Here is a 20,097-nt window from a genome sequence, read left to right on the forward strand (position 1 = left end):
TGTTTTTGAATGTAAAACAATGCAAACATTGCAAGTAGACCTCATACCACAGCATAAAATAATAAAAAAGGCTCGTTCATGACACCTTTAACACCTCATGAAAATATTGCTGTGAGATTGTGTTGCCAGGTCCCCAAATTTTTCAGCCTTTCCCTCCAACTATCAGAGACCACATCCTGCTAGAATTTTTCATCATTCATTCCCAATGTATCAAATCAAATGAAAACAAAATAGGAAACAATTTGTTTTAGTCAGCCAAAATGCATAACCAATTTTCTTTTTGCTGACTGATTATAAAACTTGTTCCAGATGCAAATATAGCTAAATCCTCCGAATATTAATCTACAGTATTTTAAGTGGATTCACGTTGTCTGTCCTAATCCCATTGTTATCTTAAGTAAACCTTTTGCCGTTGCTAGGGGTAACTGGCATTCCAACAAACGCTCCACTGCATTGTGCTTGACCCAGGGTACGGCTCTTCAAAAGAGGTGTCCATCAAATCAACATTGTAGTTACTAATAGCCTGTGCGACGGTAGATGACTCATCTGTGAAGGGGGCTTGATATGACAGCTGATGAGAACACTGCAGTTTCAGTTTGACCCTGTAGGTCAGTTTTGACATATTGTGACATAGTAGTGTTGGGATTGAAGGGCCTCTAATGGGTTGCTTTGTCAACAACATATCCTCATTTGGTCTTGTTTAATGCATTATGGGATGTGCTTTGTTGTACTGGCATATTAGCATTTTTCTTGCAATGACTTATGAACTTACACCTTTTAAACGTGAACAGGTGCTTCCAAAAAGCGCAGCATGTGTGATGATCGGTAAGTTGCAGCAACACACCGACATACAAAGATGAGAGGCATTAAAAACATATTTGTGAGTAAATAAAAATGAGATTTTCAATCATTTTCTGAAGAAAACATGATATTCAGCTCCCTAGATGTGGCTTGGGGTTTGGATGATGTGGGGGTGGTGGTTTGGAGGTTGTTGAAATGAGGTTGCCAAGCTTTATGAGGGGTGGCTATGCCCTGGGGGGTTCGACATTGCTAAGGTGTTCTGGTTGGCTAATGGGTTATCGAGTCAAAATACCCCCAGTTCTTCATGGTATTTGGCTTTTTGTATGTTGCTAGGATCCCTGTTTCAATGCATTCTTTTATCCACCAGGCATAAATGTGACCGCTTAAAGAGAAAGAAAAACTTTCATCTTTATATTCATATCACAGTGTGGGTTTCACACCTGGGTTTAGGAATACGATGATGAAAACACTTAAAACCTTAAATACAAGCCATAGGAATACTTGAAACTGGGAATAATTCTGCACAGTAGCCACTCCTCCTCTGTCTCCATATGAATATTAAACATTTATATAAGAGCGACTTAGCAATTAGCAATCCCCCAAACATCTGAGACACTATCTGCAATTTCAAGGTCTTTATGAAAGGCATTACTCATCAAAATCATTTCCCTGCACACTGTTGAGCTCCTGGAGCACTCGAGAACAAAAGAGATGTCATTCTATGAATACACCAATCACTTCACAGAGCAGAAGTATGAAGTGAACACTTCTGCCATCGAATTCAGTTTTTCAATTACCGTATACATGGACAACCCGGAAAGAGAAAAAACATCTTTCAATAACAATTGTCGAATAAATGGCAAAGAATGCCACTTTTAAAAAAAATTATAAGAGGGAAAGTTTCCAATAGTGACAGGCAATTCACTGCACCCAGAAGACTCAACTTAAAGGGATACTTCACTCCAAAATAAAAATTCTGTCATCGTTTACTCACCTTTGAGTTGTTCCAAATCTATATAAATTTCTTTGTTCTGATCAACAGATTTTGCCCCCATTGACTACCATAGTAGGAAAAAATACAATGGTAGTCAAAAGTGCCCCAGAACTGTTTGCTGTCCTACATTCTTCAAAATGTCTTTTGTGTTCAACAGAACAAAAAAATGATAAAGTAATTTTTCCTACTATGGTAGTCAATGTGGGGACAAATCTGTCTGGTTATAAGAATTCTTACAAATATCTTTCTCTGTGTTCATCAGAACAAAGACATTTATACAGATTTGGAACAACTCAAAGGTGAGTAAATGATGACAGAATTTCCATTTTTGGGTGAAGTATCCCTTTAAAGCTGCAGTCTGTAACTTTTGCCTCAATAACACCATCTCTGGTTGAAGCATAAAAATGCAGGTTAGTTTACAATTTTTCTTTAAGTGGGTTTACTGCAAGTCAAATGACGTCAAACTGACAATTACAGTACCCATGGATTGTAACTGAAAGCTCAATTATTATCATTATTGTATATAAATTATTTACAGTTTAAGGTTGCAAATCAGTGGAAAGTATTGTAGCGAGTTAAACACATGATTTTTTGATATTTGATTATTTTTAGCAAAAAAGTTACGAATTGCAGCTTTAATTTAATTGGACAACACTTAAGTACGACAGTCGATTCTCACTTGTTCCATGTCACAGTACCGGAAATCTTTTGCATTTCACCCAGTGCTGCCAGCAACAAAGATGATTTCCCACAACCCACCTGGCCGACTATCATAGTCAACTGACCTGTTGAGAGAATACACATCAATAACCAACAAACACGGTTTTAATCATAATGAATGGGTTCAATTGAACAACAAAAATAAATCTACATGTTAGAAGAATGAATAAACAGACAGAAATAAAAATACCAGTCCAATAAAATTTGCATTTAAAACAGATTCATGTATCAAATGAAAGCTCTCACTCTCAAGAATATCGCTGTATATTTCACCAATCTACCACTTTAGCGTAACATAACAGAATAATTGTCGAATTATTGTCAATATTGGTGTTTTTGTGATTTACAGAAAAATAACAGTTCGGAACAACGTGGGTGTAAAAATGATAGATCTCTGAGGTAAAGCGTATGTTTAAACGTTTAAGCATATGTTTTATTTAGATGTAAATAAAAGAGGACGGGGAAATGATGACTAGAAGAGCGTAGAATAGAAATGGGATTAGGAAATTTCACATCACCTTAATCACAACCATAGTTTAAAATCTCAGAGCACCTGTGATAACCACAATGCCACAGCACCTGCTACAGTGTCAATCTGATAGGACTCACCGAAAGGAATCTTTATTTCCACATTGGATAATGTTGGGGCTCCATCAGTCCAGCTGAAATAGCCATTTGTTATCTAGAACAGAGAACATCTAGTTTATTTGTGTCCTCGCCTGCCGTTGGACTGCATGAGTACACAGATAAACCGTATTAATCTCACCTTAATGCAGATATCTTCATCCTCCACAGCCAGTGGCTCGTCCTCCTGCTCGCTCTGAATCCCAAAGCTGTTCCAGTCCTCTCTGACCGGATGCTTGCGGTTCACAACCTTCAGTGGCTGTATTAAAAGAATAAGAACAAACCCTCAGCAATGATAACTCATCTGTGTTTAACACAAGTGTGCTACATTAATGTGTATGACTTTTTGATGTGGATAATTGCAGGGTATTTATTAAAGTTTTGGTGCCATAAATCCAAAAGACCTCGCAAAATAGTTTGAAATGCTGAAAATATCACATCTGTGTTGACATATTTTCCATAATTTTACTGTAAATAGTCAACAGGCAGAATCTCATGTTGTCAACTAGACAAAAATGTCATCAAATCGCACTAGCCAATAACGTGTAAGCCTGGATCATGTGTGTTTCTGGAAGAAATGAAGGCTATAAAACTAGAATGTAAAAGTTGAAGAATGGGTCTAGCTAATTTACAATATAATTCATATGAAGATATAAGAAGATAAAGAAAAACAGAAATTATGAAAAAAGATTACGTGAAATGACAGAAAAATGAATAAAAATATTAATATATACTTAAAATACTAAAAACAATATATTTTTAATAATATATAAAATCTATATTTGTTTATTTGTTTATTTTTTTTAATTTATTGTTTCGCTCTTGGTATGTCTTTACGGCTAATATAATATACTCACCAGGGCCTGATACCAGGCGTGATTGGTTGAATTGGGTAAAATGTTTGCTTTAGGCTCCTGTTCAACTCCGATCTCTTCACAGGAGAAAAACTCGCTCAGCTTCTGCACACTGGCCACAAGACAATGTGATACATTGTTAGAACAAATGTATGTTTTTCTTTATCTGGACATCGTAAGCGTTTGATACAAACATTTATCTATGACCTGTTCTATCTTTGTTGGCCTGCCATATTACTCTGAAATAAAACCACAGACAAGAACATAAATGAAACTAGACCCAAGACTGATGCCTTCTGGAATGATGTGCATGGCTGGAAATGGACTGTTTTAAAGACATCAGAAACAGCAGATGCCCTCAGTGATGATCACAAGTGTGCAGTCAGAAATATATTGAGACAGGTGGCAAATGTGGGCTGTTTTCTACACTGCGCTGATCTATGACCTGTTCGCGAGCAGATACAGCCTTATTTAAAATGTATTCCACATCAGTGGATTGATGAGATTGAACCAGAGGCACACCAACACACATCACTTCAGGGAAGTCTAGCTGTGACGGGGAGGAGAAAAAAACCCACAGCGCCTGCCGGAGCCGAAATGATTTATCATGCATTGACATAGACCAATTCATCTGATCCCTGGTGGTTAATTAAGAGCTGTAAATCCTGAAACCTTTTTTGTTGGTCGTATATCACGGTAATATACACAGCAATTCATGTCCCAATAACTATTGTCAAGATAGAAATTAAGCCGTAAATTCCACTACAATGGGAAGGGTATAATCTATGTTCTGAATGAAAAATGGGAAATAAAACAAAAACTACCCAAAATAAAAATACAACAACATATAATTGATTATAATAATACATCTATTTTTGACAAAAATCTAAGACAGCATTGCACATCACCATCCCAGAATGCATGCATTCTGTATACTGTATATAATTAATACAGAAAAGATTAAATCAAAAATAATTCCATCAGGCGAAAAATTGGTCAGTAAAAACTGGCCAATATGTGTTATTTAGTTTCAGATTGCAATAAGTTGGCAAATATGTGTGCTACCTAATTTCTGTGCTTTTAAGAGTAGCGAGTCATTAGCTTAGCAACATGCTAATGTCAAACCAAAGTCTGTTAACAGAAGTCAAAGCCACTAGATGGAAAGCTTGCAACCTTTAGCCAATAAAACGTAATGGCTAATGCTAACCTGCAAGAAAGTGATCAGAGGTTGCTTTTTTAATGGATGTCAATGAAAGAGAAGCTTCACTACACTGAATAAACCGATATGTAGATTTTACGATGATAAAACTGAACACCGGCCACTGACTTCACTGCCATTATATGATTGGCTGAGGTGCCTCACGGGATCCACGTCAGCTGTTACACTTTCTCCAATGGAGTGCATGCGAGTCAGGCCCACTGAGTGGCAGATAGACTGAATGTGTTTACCGCTATCTGTACTGTATTTAGAACAAGATAAAATTGTTGTTGTTGATTGATTGTACAGACAGATTGAGCACGGAATTTGAGATTTCTTTTTAAAGACGGCCAAAGGATAGAAAAAAATAATGAATCACTGCAATTTGCTGAAACAAATGGAATACGGAAACCTGGATGTTTGCTTGCCATTTAATCTCAGACTCAGGTAAATTGTTTTTGTTAAACCATATCATAATAGTGTTACCTACCTACTTTCTACACCTTTATATGTTGCGTAAATGTAAAGTTTCCCCAGCGTTTTATTTCTTTTAACATTACATTAACGTATTGTCAACACCATAAACATTTAGAAGAACAATGTAAATCTTGTACAAAATAAATATCAGGAAATGCAATTCCGCGCAACATTTCAGTGTCCAAGGACACCTGATTCCAATGTCTGTCGTAAGGATCACAGTCTAGTCTGACTGCTTTTAATTTCAGCAAATAATTGGGTATTTTAGTCCCGTTTTCTTTGTTCCTCCCATTGAAAGCAGCTGATGAGTGTTTTGCCACTCTAGGGGACGTGTCCCGCCACTCAAGGGGGTGTGTCCCGTGTGCAAGTTCACGTGGGAAAGTGACGTCAATGCATACCCTCTATTGTAAGTTTTACAGACCCTTCCATCTCCCAGACAATCTCTGTGGAGGTCATACCACTCGGCAGCCATGTTTTGTCGTGACTTTCAGGGAAAGAACCCAAGTGCAGGCAGCGGTGGTATAGAAACAAGACTTTAATTACGAATAAAACAAAAACCCACGATGGGGTAAAACAAGGACAGGACTAAATGACAAAACAGAAAAACACTTCCCTCGAGGGGATAAAACAATGGAACAGAATAAACTAAGACTTACGGTAATAAACAAGAACAAAAACTAAATAACAGCTATAACGCAACGTAGACAACAGACAAGGTAAAACAGTTCAACGGGGCAAGGTAATCCAATGGGTTAGACAGCAAGGTGAAGAACGAGGCAAGGCAAACAAGACATGTAAGCAAAACGAACGAGCACAGGACAGCAAACACAAGGGCATTAAATAGGGAGACTAACAACGGATAATTAACAAGGGACAGGTGTTGGGAATGAAACACTAATGGAAGGCTAAACGAGGAAACGAGAGGGGCGGGGCCAAAGAATAGACCAGAGAGAGCGCATGTTATGTCAGAACCAACAATAACATGCCTCTCTCCACACAAAACATGAGGCTCTGTCATGATCCTGCCACTAGACCAAGAAAGACATGACATGACGAGGCAGAGTCATGACATGTTTGCATCACCTCAGCTATTTACGTCATAGGACTGTGGTCTAACTATCTACTTGAATGGGGGAAGACAGTTACAGATGCAACCCCAACATGAATTGTACCATAACTTTTGATTGCTTAAGTTACCGCACACAGGCTGGCAAGCACCTCAAGAGGGCCCCGCCCCAAAAAATGTTTAGTTTTTACCGACTGATGATTGGCTCTTTTTACCAGAAGTAGGGACTTCCTTTGCTAGAGTGGCCATGTTGAGCAATGCATTCCCTTCCTATTCACATGGCAGTGGCACATTTATTTATTATCTTTGGTCCAACTACTGGAACCAATTCTAAATGTTAGTTGCTACACATGGGCACCTGTTAACAGAATTACAGCCCATAAAAGGGTTTAAAGTTGGTCATCCATCACAGGTTTCATCTTGGTTAGGACAATGCATGTAAACAGCTTACATATGTTCTTGCAGTGTAGCAAAGGCTTTGTGGTTTAACTGACCTGACCAGGGCTTTGACGGTGGAGCGCACGACACTGGACAGCAGGAACAGAGGGTTAACCAGGATATGAAAGAGTGAGAGAGAGGCAAAGGCTACAGCTGGGGACAGGTCTGCATCATCAGACAGGTGCACATGAGCCACAAAAGTCTGAAACAAACAAACCAATGAGCATCTTTCATGCATCTATTTCATCTACTCCTGCATTGACTGTTGCGTCTACTTGAGTATTAGGACTGTATTGAAATCTTCGGAAAGAAGTACGATAAAATTGCTGAGGGCCATTTATGTCCTAATAAAATTAAGTTTAAACAGGATAAGTAGACCAAAAGCCAATAAAGAACAGAAGAGTTGTTGTATACTTACAGTGAGTACTGCAGCAATGGGAATGGCTGTGTTCATAAATACTGTGAAGACAAAAAAAGCTAAATTAGTTAAATATGTTTACAATGAAGATTTAATATTTTATTCATAATGTTGCTGTCGTTTGAGCATCTAGCAACTGTCCCAAATGTAGAAGAGAACATGCAAAAGATGTATTTAAATATGTAATTCACCTCCTGTATGATGCTGAAAATAAACAGCAAGACATGATCCAACAGCCAAATACGTATATGTTTGACGCATTTGTACACAGACCAAACATTTGAAAAAAAGCATAAGCAGTAATAGCAAAAGTGTTTACTGTGTGTATGCTTCCTTGAATGTCTATGTCTACTATGCACTAAGTAGTGAGGACATATGAACTTGAATTACACCACTACTACCATTTCTCCAGTGCCCAGGTGAGCCAGCAATTTCATTAAAACATGGACACGAACATCAAGAATGATTTCCTTGTATCATGAGACCTGACTTGCCATACTCCAGTAAGCATGATCTATTTCTCCATTCCCTTAGAATCAAAGCTCAGAGGTCCTTTTACACTCCATAAAATTTTCTTACAACTCATGCACCTGCTCCTTCAGTTTTGAGAGCACATATTCTTCCAAAATTATTGTGATTGTAAAAAACAAAACTTCTCCAGAGGGAACAAATGCACAGATTTGTTTATACACCACATGATTCTCTCTAATGGTCTGTGCAGTGTTGGGTAAGTTACTCTGAAAAAGTAATTAATTACTAGTTACTAATTATATATTCAATTGTGTAATTAGATTACTGTACAAATTACTCTCTCCAAAAAGTATTTAATTACTTATTACTAAATACTTTCTATATCCTATATCAACCTTGATTAGTATTGATTTTAGGATAAACATTGAAACGGCTTATTTAATTCATTCAAATAAATAATAAATAACTAAATAAATTATCCTTATTAACTGATCAAAGTATACAAATGTGAGAAGGATACATTAAAGCATACATTTTAAAGTTAGACTTATCATTTTGATTTCAATCAAACAATTAGTGATGTAATTAGTTCAATGTCAGGTCCCAGGTCTGATCACCTGCTTGTCTTGTTTGTTGGTTTGTCGAGCACATGGGGGGGTTGTTTTGACAGCTCTCCATGTGCTCGGAGTCCGCGTGTGTGTGCCCCGCCCCTCTCGTTATCCTCTCATCACCTCACACCGGACTTCACTCCCGCTAATCGTCACACTGGTTTCCACTCCCGCCATCTCTTCTCACGCTATTTAATTCCCCGTGTTCCTTTGTTCCATGTCAGTCCGTTAGTGTTGCTTACCCGTTGACTTTGTGTCTAGTTACTTATCCAGTCTTGTTGTTTAATCTAGACTTGTCGAAGTATTTAATCGTTCTTGTCTGTCCAGGCTCCAGAGCTCTTTGCACCCTGCTTGGTGTTCCCCTGTCCACTCAGATTGCTGTCTAGGTGAAACCAGTTCTCCATCTGGCTGGCTGTTCGGAGGAATTCCCCTAGGTGCATTGAGACTCCCGTTCTCCCCATCTCCTCGCTTTGGGGATGACTGTTTGTCCCTTTACTGGAGGCACTCAGACTCTCGCGGAGGATTCTTCTCTCCTCTCGTGGCCGTCCCAAGTGGAGCTTGTCTAGGATTCTCTCTTCGGAGTTGCGTTCACGGAACTCGTCTAAGACTCTCCCTTCGGGGTGTTCTCATGGAGCTCGTCAAAGATTCTCTCTTCGGAGTTGGTTTCACGGGACTCGTCTAAGATTCTCCCTTAGGGGTTGTTTGCACGGGATTTGTCTACAACTCTCCCTTCGAGTGTTTTCATAGAGCTTATCCAGGACTCTCCCTTCGGGGTTGTTTTCACGGAACCTGTCTAGAATCTCCTTTCGGGGTTTTGGCAACGGCCTCTCAGGATTACGCAAACTCTGTCCAGTTAATCCAGGGATATTATTTTATTATTTTTTGGCCTCTCCCCTTATCTCTTCCCGGCCGAGTGCTTGAGCCCTGTCCCTAGTTTTCCTTTTTTGAGCCAGTTTTTGTGTTGATCCTATTTTTGGTTGAAATAAAGTTTTTGTGACCCTGCATCTGACTCCTGCCCTTCCTTCATAACATTCAATTACATCAGAAGTAAGTGTAATTAAATTACAGGAAAAATAAGAGTAATCCCTTACTTAACTTTTTCAAGGGAAAAGTAATAAATAAAAGTAACCAATTACTTAGTAACTAGTTACACTGAGCACTGGGTCTGTGCTAGAACTGTTACAGTTGACTGAGTTTACATTCGGCTGTGTAAGGAACTCAATTGAAAAATCGCACCATCCTGCACATGCAAGTGAAGTTTTGCTGATTTCTCTGGGATGCTATATCTGCAGAATTTGACTGGCTGCTGACATTACTGTAGAAACTTCAGTCTGAGCTTCAATCTATTAAAGTGCCGTGGCTGATTGGATCCCAGTGAACCCATTAAATAATCAGCCGGCTGTCAATTGCAATTATTTAATGGGTACATCGATTTGACTGACAATATCATCATCACAAATTCACACATATTATGCATATATGAGGACAGAAAAGACCACATTTATAACTCATGAAGGTCTGTTCAGGTGTAATTTAGCATCGGTTGGCTTAAGCCCCTACTGTCTTTTCAAATAACTACAAATCTCTTTTTTTACAGATTTTTTTTGCATTAGATTGACAAAACCATTCCTGAGCACTAACCACCACATGCTACTGCTGAACTGTCTTTGTTTTGAAATTTCTCTTTTTTTGCTGCAGCCCTTAACCCAAAAACAATTGTTTCCCTACAGCACATCCCTGCTGGTTCAGATAAATTGATTCGTTGAAATTGCACACATTTCCCATAATAGCCATCAGATATCGACATTTCCTGGCACCTGAAATGACTTCACAACTTCAACCCACGACTGAAGCTTCACAGAGCAGTTTGGCGAAAGCAGGGATAGGTCTCCTCAGGCATCAGTATGATTGGTTTCTGGAGTCAATGTGAGCTGGAGACATTGCCATCACAGTACTCAGCAGTAAACTATTTTGAAAATATAACTGCAATTCCTGTGATTGCTGGGTCATGTTGTGGCATCTTCTTACACTGATTGCCTCTCAGAGAGATGTTTTACCTTGTGGTGAACTGTGAACATTCAACTGTAATGCATCTATTTTAGTCACATATATAAACAATGAAATAAATAAGGGGGATCCATTCATCTGAGAGTAGAGCCAAGTGTATTCAAGATTATCAGTGGTTAACCCAACCATACAAAGATAAATTCTTAACAACATCATCACTTTGTGCATTTCAGTCCAGACATAAGTTTGAAACCAAACCAAGAGTTCATGAGTCCGACAATAAAGCACAATTGAGACAGAGTTTAACAGTTCACCAATCTACTACAGTAGTCCACAATCACCAACAGGTACTCATTCAATTTAGAGCTTCTTGGAAAAGGTCCCATGAGGTCCAGACCTAACATATGTCCAGGCTCCTTGATCGGTGTAGATTGCAACAGTCCAGAGAGCTTAGAAATTCGTGGCTTATATTGTTGGCAAACCTGACATTGCTTGCAGTGATTACAGACATCTCGTCGAATTTCTGGCCAGTACACAACATTGAGCAACCGCCGTAGGGTCTTCATATGTCCCATATGCCCACTCAATGGATTGTCATGAGCAAATTCAAGGAATTTCTGACAAAGATCTGTAGGAATAACCACATGCAGGTTGCTACCTTTTAAAGAATCTGGAATACATAGGAACAAATAATGGTTGTGGGGGATGTTTTGCCTTTTCCCATAGATCCTTCAAAGCCTGATCATCTTTTTGAGATTTTCCCAGTTCTTCCCAGTCCACAGGTAGGTCCTCACCCACATATTGCAATTGTATTTTTTTTGTATTTGGGGATTGTATTCTACCCCAGGCATGGCAGGTGACAATGTGTCGGGAGAAACGTTGGACTGTCCCTTTCTGTACTGTACAGTAAAGTCGAGGCTTTGAAGTCGGATGGCCCATCTCAAGAGCTTTGAGGTAGGTCAAGGATGGTTGAACACCCAGGCAAGAGCTGCATGGTCGGTAAGAACTTGGAATTGTCTTCCTTCCAGACACTTCTGCCATTTTTCCACTGCCCAAACCACAGCGAGACATTCCTTCTCAGGTACAGAATATGCTATCTCAGCTCCATGAAGTAGTCGGGAGGCGTACGCAATGACATGTTCCCCTTGATCTGATTCTTGAGTCAGGACAGCCCCCAACCCAAGGTTGCTGGCATCGGTCTGTACCTTAAACGGTCTGCTAGGGTCTGGCGGCACAAGAACTGGAACCTTCTGCAAAGCATTCTTAAGTTTCTCAAAAGCCTTTTGGCACTCATTTGTCCAATTCCATAAGGTATCCTGCCATTTCAGAGCATGTAAAGGAGCAGCAATCTCAGAAAAACTAGCAATGAATCGATGATACCAGCCCACCAGGCCAAGGAAACGTTGAACTTCTTTCAAATTCCTTGGGGTTGGTAAGTTCTTTATAGCTCCCACTTTGGACTCCTCTGTCTTAATCCCTTCTTCGGATATCACGTGTCCTAAAAAGGTTAATGACTTTTAAAGAGGTTACATTTCTGAAGGTTCAGTGTCACGCCACCTGCTTCCACTTCACAGAACACAGCCATGAGATCTTGGAGATGCTGTTGGACATCCTTGGAATATACAACAATGTCATCGATGTATACAAAGCAACACTTGCCAATCAAAGCTTTCAACATTCTGTTCATCAGCCTTTGAAAAGTAGCTTCTGCGTTTTTCAATCCAAAAGGGAGACGAATGAACTCATATTGGTTATTCCTGGTGATAAAAGCAGTCTTTTGGATGCTGCAGTCATCCATCATGACTTGCCAATATCCGCTTCGTAGATCTATCGTGCTGAATACTGAGGCTCCATACATCGATTCTAAAATGTCCTGTATTTGAGCCATAGGGAATCCATCTAACAGGGTTTTGGCATTCAAGGACCGGTAGTCCACACAGAAGCGAACACTCCCATATTTCTTTGGTACTAATACGACTGGTGCTGCCCATGGGGATATAGACGGTCATATGATGCTCTTGCTCAGCATTATCTCAATCTCCTCATCAATGAACTTCTGCTTGTTAATTGGTACAGGAAACGGTCTTTTCTGTATCGGAATGGGGTCATCTGTCACAATCTGATGTTTAATAATAGATGTTTGACCTATCTCATCAGTGCAAACAGTAGGCCAATTTAATAAAAGTCCTTCTAGTTGCATCTTCTCGGTACGTGAGACATCTGCCTGACTCACTAAATCCTTAATACTAGTTATGGTAGTCTGTGACACTTGTTTAATTGGTACTGCACAATGAATGTTAATGCTGGCAGGATGATGATGACAAGAAAATAACTGGGGTGGCTTATTTTGTCCAGGTAACGAGTAGGAAAAGCGGCTGAAATCAAGGTTTAGGCCACTTGTCACCAGGAAATCAAGGCCAAGGATAAAAGGAATGTCAGCTCTTGATCCCTCATGATGAAAAGTCGCACCGGGTATATCTTATCCTGAAGGGTAACTTCCCAAGCAACCTCTCCTAATGCTTGCTGTAACTGGCCATTGGCAAGGGCAAACGACAATCCTCGGCTGGATGTCCAAGTTTCTCCATCTCCCCATGTCCTCACACAGATTCTTGCATAAGAGAATATGAACTACCAGTATCTATGACAGCATCGCACAAGTGTTTCTGCAGCACTACAGGAAAGGTTAACAACTTGATATTGCTCCCTTTTAGCATAGCAATGTTATAGCTTCCACCTTTGCCTTTACCTGCTCTATCTGGTCCTCCTTTTCTGTCATCTTGAACTACATTACGTTGCTTCCAATAGGTTCTCTCCTCTGCCATATCCCGTTCTACCAAAGTTCCAACTCGTACCAAATCATCAAAGGTGGTGACTGTGGCCCTGAGAACTCTGGCGAGTCGAGGATTACAGTTCCTTAGTGTTACTTGAAGTATTTCTCTTTCTGTCATCGCTGGTCTTACTCTCAGACACAGAGCTCGATATTGGTAAACAAATGTTCATATGGTTTCATTCATCCCTTGCCTCCTCTCTCTCATTTTCCTCTCAGCCTCTACTTCGTGGTCATCGGGTAGAAAGGAATGTAAAAATACAGCTCTGAATTGGCTCCAGGTTTTTATGCAGATTTTCTCCGCCATCCACCAGTCTTTAGCAGTACCGTTGGAAGTGTTGCCAATATCTCACCATCTCCCATAGGTCGTACAGCTAGATATTCATCACATCTTTCCAGGAAAGTAATGGGATCTTCACCCTCTGCGCGTCCGAATATGGGGAAGTCTATCTCTACAGCTGGAATTGCATGTGACACAGAAGTTACCTGACCACCCGGGAATGAGGTTACAAATGTTTGTTGGGCTTTGGGACTAGAAACAGCATTTGGAGCTGAACAGATCATTGACTTAAGCTGATCATCTCTCCTCTTAAAACAATCCAGCATAGCTTTACCTAGATCTTGCATCTGTTCTCCAAGACTTTGCTTCAAATGACAACACCGCCTTTCAATTTCCTCTGCAGGCTCCTTATGACTATGATCAATTACTTGTGCTCGAATTGTCGCCTGTTTAAACATCTCTAGAACCTGTCCTTTTATGGTTTTAAGACAATGGTCATGATGCCAAAGTTGACTTTGTATGCCTTGCTCCACTCGTCTCACACACTCCACATTATCCTTCTCCATCTTGTCCATTCTCATACCTTGGTCGCAATGGCGAGACTCATAAGACATTCATCATCCTCTTCTATCGGTAGAAGTGGTGGTAAATCACTTAGATCATCCTCCTCTTCCCTCACTGCTGCTTCTCCTTCACCTTCAAAATACAAACTATCAAAGGATTGTATTATTTCTCGCAGTGGTTCACGGTGAGTCATAAAAGGTTTAGCCATGAGGTCTGGGTCTGTACCCACATCAACTTCCCAAGAAGATGCGTCCATGATTTAACACTCAAAGGAAGGTAAATAATTATATCTAGCAGGTTACCCAAAATAAATGAATCTCACATTTGCAATAACAATCATCAAATGTATCTTGCTCATACCCTTTCACCAGAATGGTCCCTGTTCGGGTGCCATTAATATGTAACGTATCTATTTTAGTCAAATATATAAACAATGAAATAAATAAGGGGGATCCATTCATCCGAGAGTAGAGCCAAGTGTATTCAAGATTAACAGTGGATAACCCAACCGTACAAAGATAAGTTCCTTCCAGACATAAGTTTGAAACCAAACCAAGAGTTCATGATTCCGACAATAAAGCACAATTGAGTTTAACAGTTCACCAATCCGTAGTGTAGAAATCCAATATGTAGTAATGTGAAAGAAAAAGCATAATCCAGTAAAGAATCAATGTGATCGATGGTGAAGAAATTATAGTCCAGTTGTTATATTAATGAGGCTAACAATGAAACCCCTAAACAAATATACAAAACGTAAATAAGAATATACAACTCACAATACTGACAGGTACAAACAGCACAAAATATATATACAACTTACTATGAGCTGTAGAACCAAAGAGGCTCCTCATAATGGGGTTAATAATAACATAAAGCTGAGCCTAGCAAACACTCACAGCCTTGCTTTGCACCTCCATAAACAGTCTCACATGACCTTTTTTAAAGGAACAGACCTCCCAAGACTCACCCTATTTCCCCCTTCAGGTGTGGAGAAGCATTACAATAGAAAATCATGGAAAAGTTTCTCAAGACTGTTACACAACAAAATTGGACCCTGTTTAGTATTGTGGTGGACAAATTTAATGACACCTGGTTCTGTCGGGATGCTGTCCTGGAGAGTTTAGTTTCAATCCTAAATGCAACATATCTTTTTGTCATTTTTGTGTAATCCTGAAGACTGTTCAGGTGTGTTTGAGTAGGACTGAAACTTCCGGACACTGACCATTCAGGACCACTGTTAAAGTGATAGTTGCCAATTCAGTCATCATTTACTCACCATCTTGGCATTTCAAACCTGAAAGACTCTTCTGCAAAATGCAAAAGAAGATATTTAGAAGTAAGTTGGTAACCAAAAAGCAGCTGCACCCGTTCACTTCTATCATATGGACACAAAACCAATGCAAGTCAATGGGTGCCAGTTAACAACATTCTTTTGTGTTCTGCGCAAAAAAAGAAAGCCATAAAGGTTTAAAATGACAAGAGGGTGAGTAAATGATTACAGAATTATAATTTTTTGTGAACTATCACTTTATGGGGTGTGCACATCATGAAGGTATACAGTATTTATCATTGTAGTGTGGTGTCTGAGGGAGGGCTCAGAGCTTGACTGAGCTCCCTCCTTGACGGAGATAGGGACCATCAAAATTGAGACAATGGGGTGGCAAAGGGATGCTGCAAAAACTTTCACTGTGTCACACTCCTACTGGGTCCGAGACGAGTCACACCACATTTACTGTGTTACACCATTTATTGAATGTCCACATGAACACAAGGTAAGTAATCCACAGGTATACTACAGACCAACAGTGTCAGCACCAAACTAAACATATACAACAAGTAGACCTGACAACCAAACGTGAGCAGAAGGGGAATATAAATACACAGGGAACTAAACTAGACACAGGTGAAACTAAACAAGACACAGGTGAAACTAATGAGTAACCAAGGATACAGATGGGAAATAATAATTGAACCAATGACACTGAAACTGAGAGAACAAAACTAAAGAAAACAATCGTGACACACTGGACGGAGATGAAGGCTGGCTATATATACAGACCACCTCTCGCAATGATTGGATTACATCATCATGGTCCTTTCAAACTTTGTTAAATAAACTTAATTTACAGCATAAGTGGCATCAATCAACAAGTCAATGAAGAAGCTTCATCCTATACATTATGAAGCCACTCAGAAGAGTCGCAACCTTGGAGAAATAAGGTCAAACATTTTTTAGCCGACACAAAATGCGACCAGTTGCATAAACTTAGCCGCTGAGTTAGGACTGCGTCTTAAAAACTGGTCTCACTGACTTGCAATTAGTTAGGACTAATCAGTTTTACTTTTCAGATTTCAATTAGACCAATCTACTTTTTTATGTAACTGACTTGAAGTCATGACCAGTCTTGAAGAAAAAAATAGATGACTAACTTCTAAGACTAGTCAGTTGAAGTTTGAATAAGGTGACTTCATAAGCGAAAACTGGATGTGTATTGTATCCATTTCGTCTTTTAAAAGGGACCAAAATTCACCTCTGGAGAAATCTCAGTGGGAAAGAAATCACTGATATAAACAAAGCGGATACATGAATCCGATGGCTCATCGCATCTCTGTGTGCAGAATTGGCTCCTACTGAGTAACCCAATACTTGCTAGTGTTGAAAAAACTGAAGCAAAAAGTGATCAAAGAAGAAATTGTTCAGCACAGATGAAAGACTTTGTAACCTTGATTTAAATCAGAGCACTTGAGAAAACAACACCGTGAAAACAGCAGCTTTTGAGGTAACAAAAGAACATATAATGATTTCTTTATGACTTGAAATAATCTAGTCTTGTTCAGCCAGACATCTAATAGCGACCAAAGATCTAATGCTTTTTTCATCTCTCCAAGAACCTCCCACTCGGACAGGAAGAGCCTTCTGACTGACTTGGAAAGCAACCAATCACATTTAGGGCCAACGGGAAAAGGTCGGCACGCCCGGGCGCATGGTCTAAACGGGTTGTCCCAATTCTCTTAATGAGTAATGGGTGTTTTTTGGGCGTAACGTGCAGTAAACCAATCAGAGTCTCATCTCTCATTCCCTTTAAGAGCCAGTTGCACTCGCGCCATGGCGGATTTGCTATTTAGACAGCGGAATATCCAAGAGCAAAGTCTGGATGCTTCTCCAGAGAGGAAACACATCTGACCTGCCCAGAGGCGCATTTTCTAGTAACACGCTCTTTAAATTAAATAAAAAATATTGTGCCATTGACTTTAGACCAGGTTTGAGTTGGTCTATGGCGCAGTCTATTTTCAGTTCCTCAAAATAGCAACGCGCCAACAATGCGCCTGAAAACACCTCTTTTTTAGACCAGCACTCCCATGGGCGCACAAATGAGCGCAAATGCATTTGCTATTTAAACTACATGCCACAGGACAGGAAAATGAGAACTGCGTCGGGCTGAAACTAGCAAAAACACTTGCGCTGCGCCTTGTGCCACATTGCGCCGAGTGTACGATAGGGCCCTTAGTTTTGCTTTTATGTACTGTTTAAGGGTCTGTAGATGTGGTGTCAAATACTGAGACCAAGCTAAATCTACCCTCCATTTCGGTTTTATTCTTATATCTTAAATCATTGCTCATGCCGACAGTTCTTACTGGATATGGAAGTGTAGAGAGCGAAGGTCTGTAGGCTGGTCAGCTCCTTTCCCCGGATCTCCTCCACACTTGAACAGAAGATGTTCTCCCAGGCGTACAGCTTCAATAGTTTGATTCCCCGCAGCAATTCATTGGTCTTCCTCAGACGCTCGCTGGAATAATCCTGAATGCCACATTAATTTCACACAAAAACAATACTATGGATTTATAATGTGTTGGGGCTTATTTCAGCAATGTAAACACAACCTTTGATCGATGTATTGACAAGCTATGGCTTTACTGCACAAATATCAGCCGTGTTTGAGTGAAATATATATTTGCGTTTGACTGCCAGCTATTGAGATATGAGCTTTTCTTGTCATTAAGCAGAGAATGTTAAATACTCACAAGTGTGCTTTTCTGTGTTTCCGATAGCTTGGTTGCCACAAAGTACTGCACAGGAGCCAGGAGGGTGATGACCGTGGCCCCTATCAAGGCACTTATTCCCAGGAGGTAGTAAAGGAGGATGATTCCGACTATGATCTAGAATAGAGAGGAATCTTGACTTCATTTCAATATTGTTTTATATTTTATCTGGTATTTTTGCACTAGGACAAAGTAAAGGTTATTGCAGTTTCAACTGGTTCCACTAGGGGCGCAAAAGCTATGCAGTTTACTCGTGAAATAAAACAGAACAAATTTCTGTGTAAATCGTCTGTAAATGTAAAACTTCTTATGCAGATTCTCTAATTCAATGGGACAATCTGTGACCCTGGACCACAAAACTAGTCATAAGTAGCACGGGTGTTCAGAAGTTGTGGTGTTTGTGCTACTGCCAAGCTTGTCTAGTCCCTCTATGTCTTCAGCACCTCAGAATAAACGTCCCCGCCGTCAAGTTCAGAAAGATTACTCTTTGGACTGATTCTACTGTTGTTCTCTATTGGCTTCTCTCTGATTGCTGTCGTTATAAAGTTTTCATTGGAACCAGAGTTGCTGAGATTCAGGAGCTCACTGAAGACCAGGAATGGCATTATGTGGATTCTCAGAATAACCCAGCGGATGACCTTACTAGAGGGAAGTTGTTGTCTGAACTTTCTAGACCTTGTAGGTGGAACCAAGGGCCTGCCTTCCTGCTTCAATCATCTGATCTGTGGCTTGTTAGTCCTGCTATAAATCAGTTTGATGACTCTGTAGAGTTGTGTAAGCCTAGTTTTTGTGGTGCTGTATCCATTGGCCCAAGAACCTCTGTTCCTGATCCCAATCAGTTTGCTACATTTCAGGGCCTTCTTGACTGCACTGGTGCCTCTTTACATTGGGCGGCTAACCCTCCATCAGCAGAAAACTACCCTGCTGCTGAAATGGCCATCTTAAGACAAGCCCAGGTGGATTTCTTTGGGAACGATTTAGCCTGCCTTCAGAACCAAAAGCCCTTATTTTCTTCAAGCCATTTACTCTCTCTTGCTCCAGAGTTAGATTCAGCCTCAGGACTCATCCGAGTTGGGGGAAGGTTATGGCAGAGTACTGATCTACCCCTTGATGCCATTCATCCAGTTGTCTTAGATCCTGTCTATCCTATTACTAAGCTCATTATTAAGGATTGTGATGATCAGTTACAACACCCTGGGTTGGAAAGGCTTTTTGCCGAGTTAAGGAGGCGGTATTGGATTTTGAAGGGTCGTGAGGTGGTACGAAAGCATCAGCATAAGTGTCCTAAATGTCAGCAATCTCATGCTCATCCTCTTATTCCTCGGATGGCAGATCTTTCTCCAGTTCACCTTCGCTTTGCATTCCATTCTACTGGCATGTACTGTTTTGGACCCTATATTGTGAGGATTGGTAGGCGTACTGAGAAGAGATGGGTGGGTAATCTTTAAATGTCTGACCACTCGGTGTGTGCACTTGGATTTACTCAATCACATGAATACAGATTCCTTCTTGATGGCGCTAAGACATTTTTTAGCTCGTAGAGGTAAACCATTTGAGCTGTTTTCTGACAGAGGTACCAATTTCATTGGAGGAACTAGAGAGTTACAAATTCTCTCTGACCACTTTTGGGCCCATTTTATTAGAAAGTATCTTCCCTCTCTACAGCCTAGATGGAAATAGTGCACTGATCCTCCTAAACTTCAACTTGA

At 40.1% G+C, this 20,097-nt stretch overlaps 1 protein-coding gene across 1 annotated transcript in view; it reads right to left on the reverse strand.

Annotated features, from left to right (window-relative positions):
• abcc8 (ATP-binding cassette, sub-family C (CFTR/MRP), member 8) overlaps positions 1-20,097 on the reverse strand; it is a 73,178-nt gene that overhangs the window by 27,706 nt on the left and 25,375 nt on the right. Inside the window, exons 10-17 of the mRNA XM_057330521.1 lie at positions 18,371-18,505; positions 17,984-18,146; positions 7,591-7,631; positions 7,229-7,374; positions 3,997-4,105; positions 3,282-3,398; positions 3,125-3,197; positions 2,475-2,580 (exon numbers count right to left, since the gene is read on the reverse strand). Of these exons, the coding sequence (XP_057186504.1) occupies positions 2,475-2,580; positions 3,125-3,197; positions 3,282-3,398; positions 3,997-4,105; positions 7,229-7,374; positions 7,591-7,631; positions 17,984-18,146; positions 18,371-18,505 (890 nt within the window). The remainder of the gene's footprint in view (positions 1-2,474; positions 2,581-3,124; positions 3,198-3,281; positions 3,399-3,996; positions 4,106-7,228; positions 7,375-7,590; positions 7,632-17,983; positions 18,147-18,370; positions 18,506-20,097) is intronic.

This window comes from Triplophysa rosa, linkage group LG3, assembly GCF_024868665.1.
Source record: "Triplophysa rosa linkage group LG3, Trosa_1v2, whole genome shotgun sequence".
NCBI classification, from domain to species: domain Eukaryota; kingdom Metazoa; phylum Chordata; class Actinopteri; order Cypriniformes; family Nemacheilidae; genus Triplophysa; species Triplophysa rosa.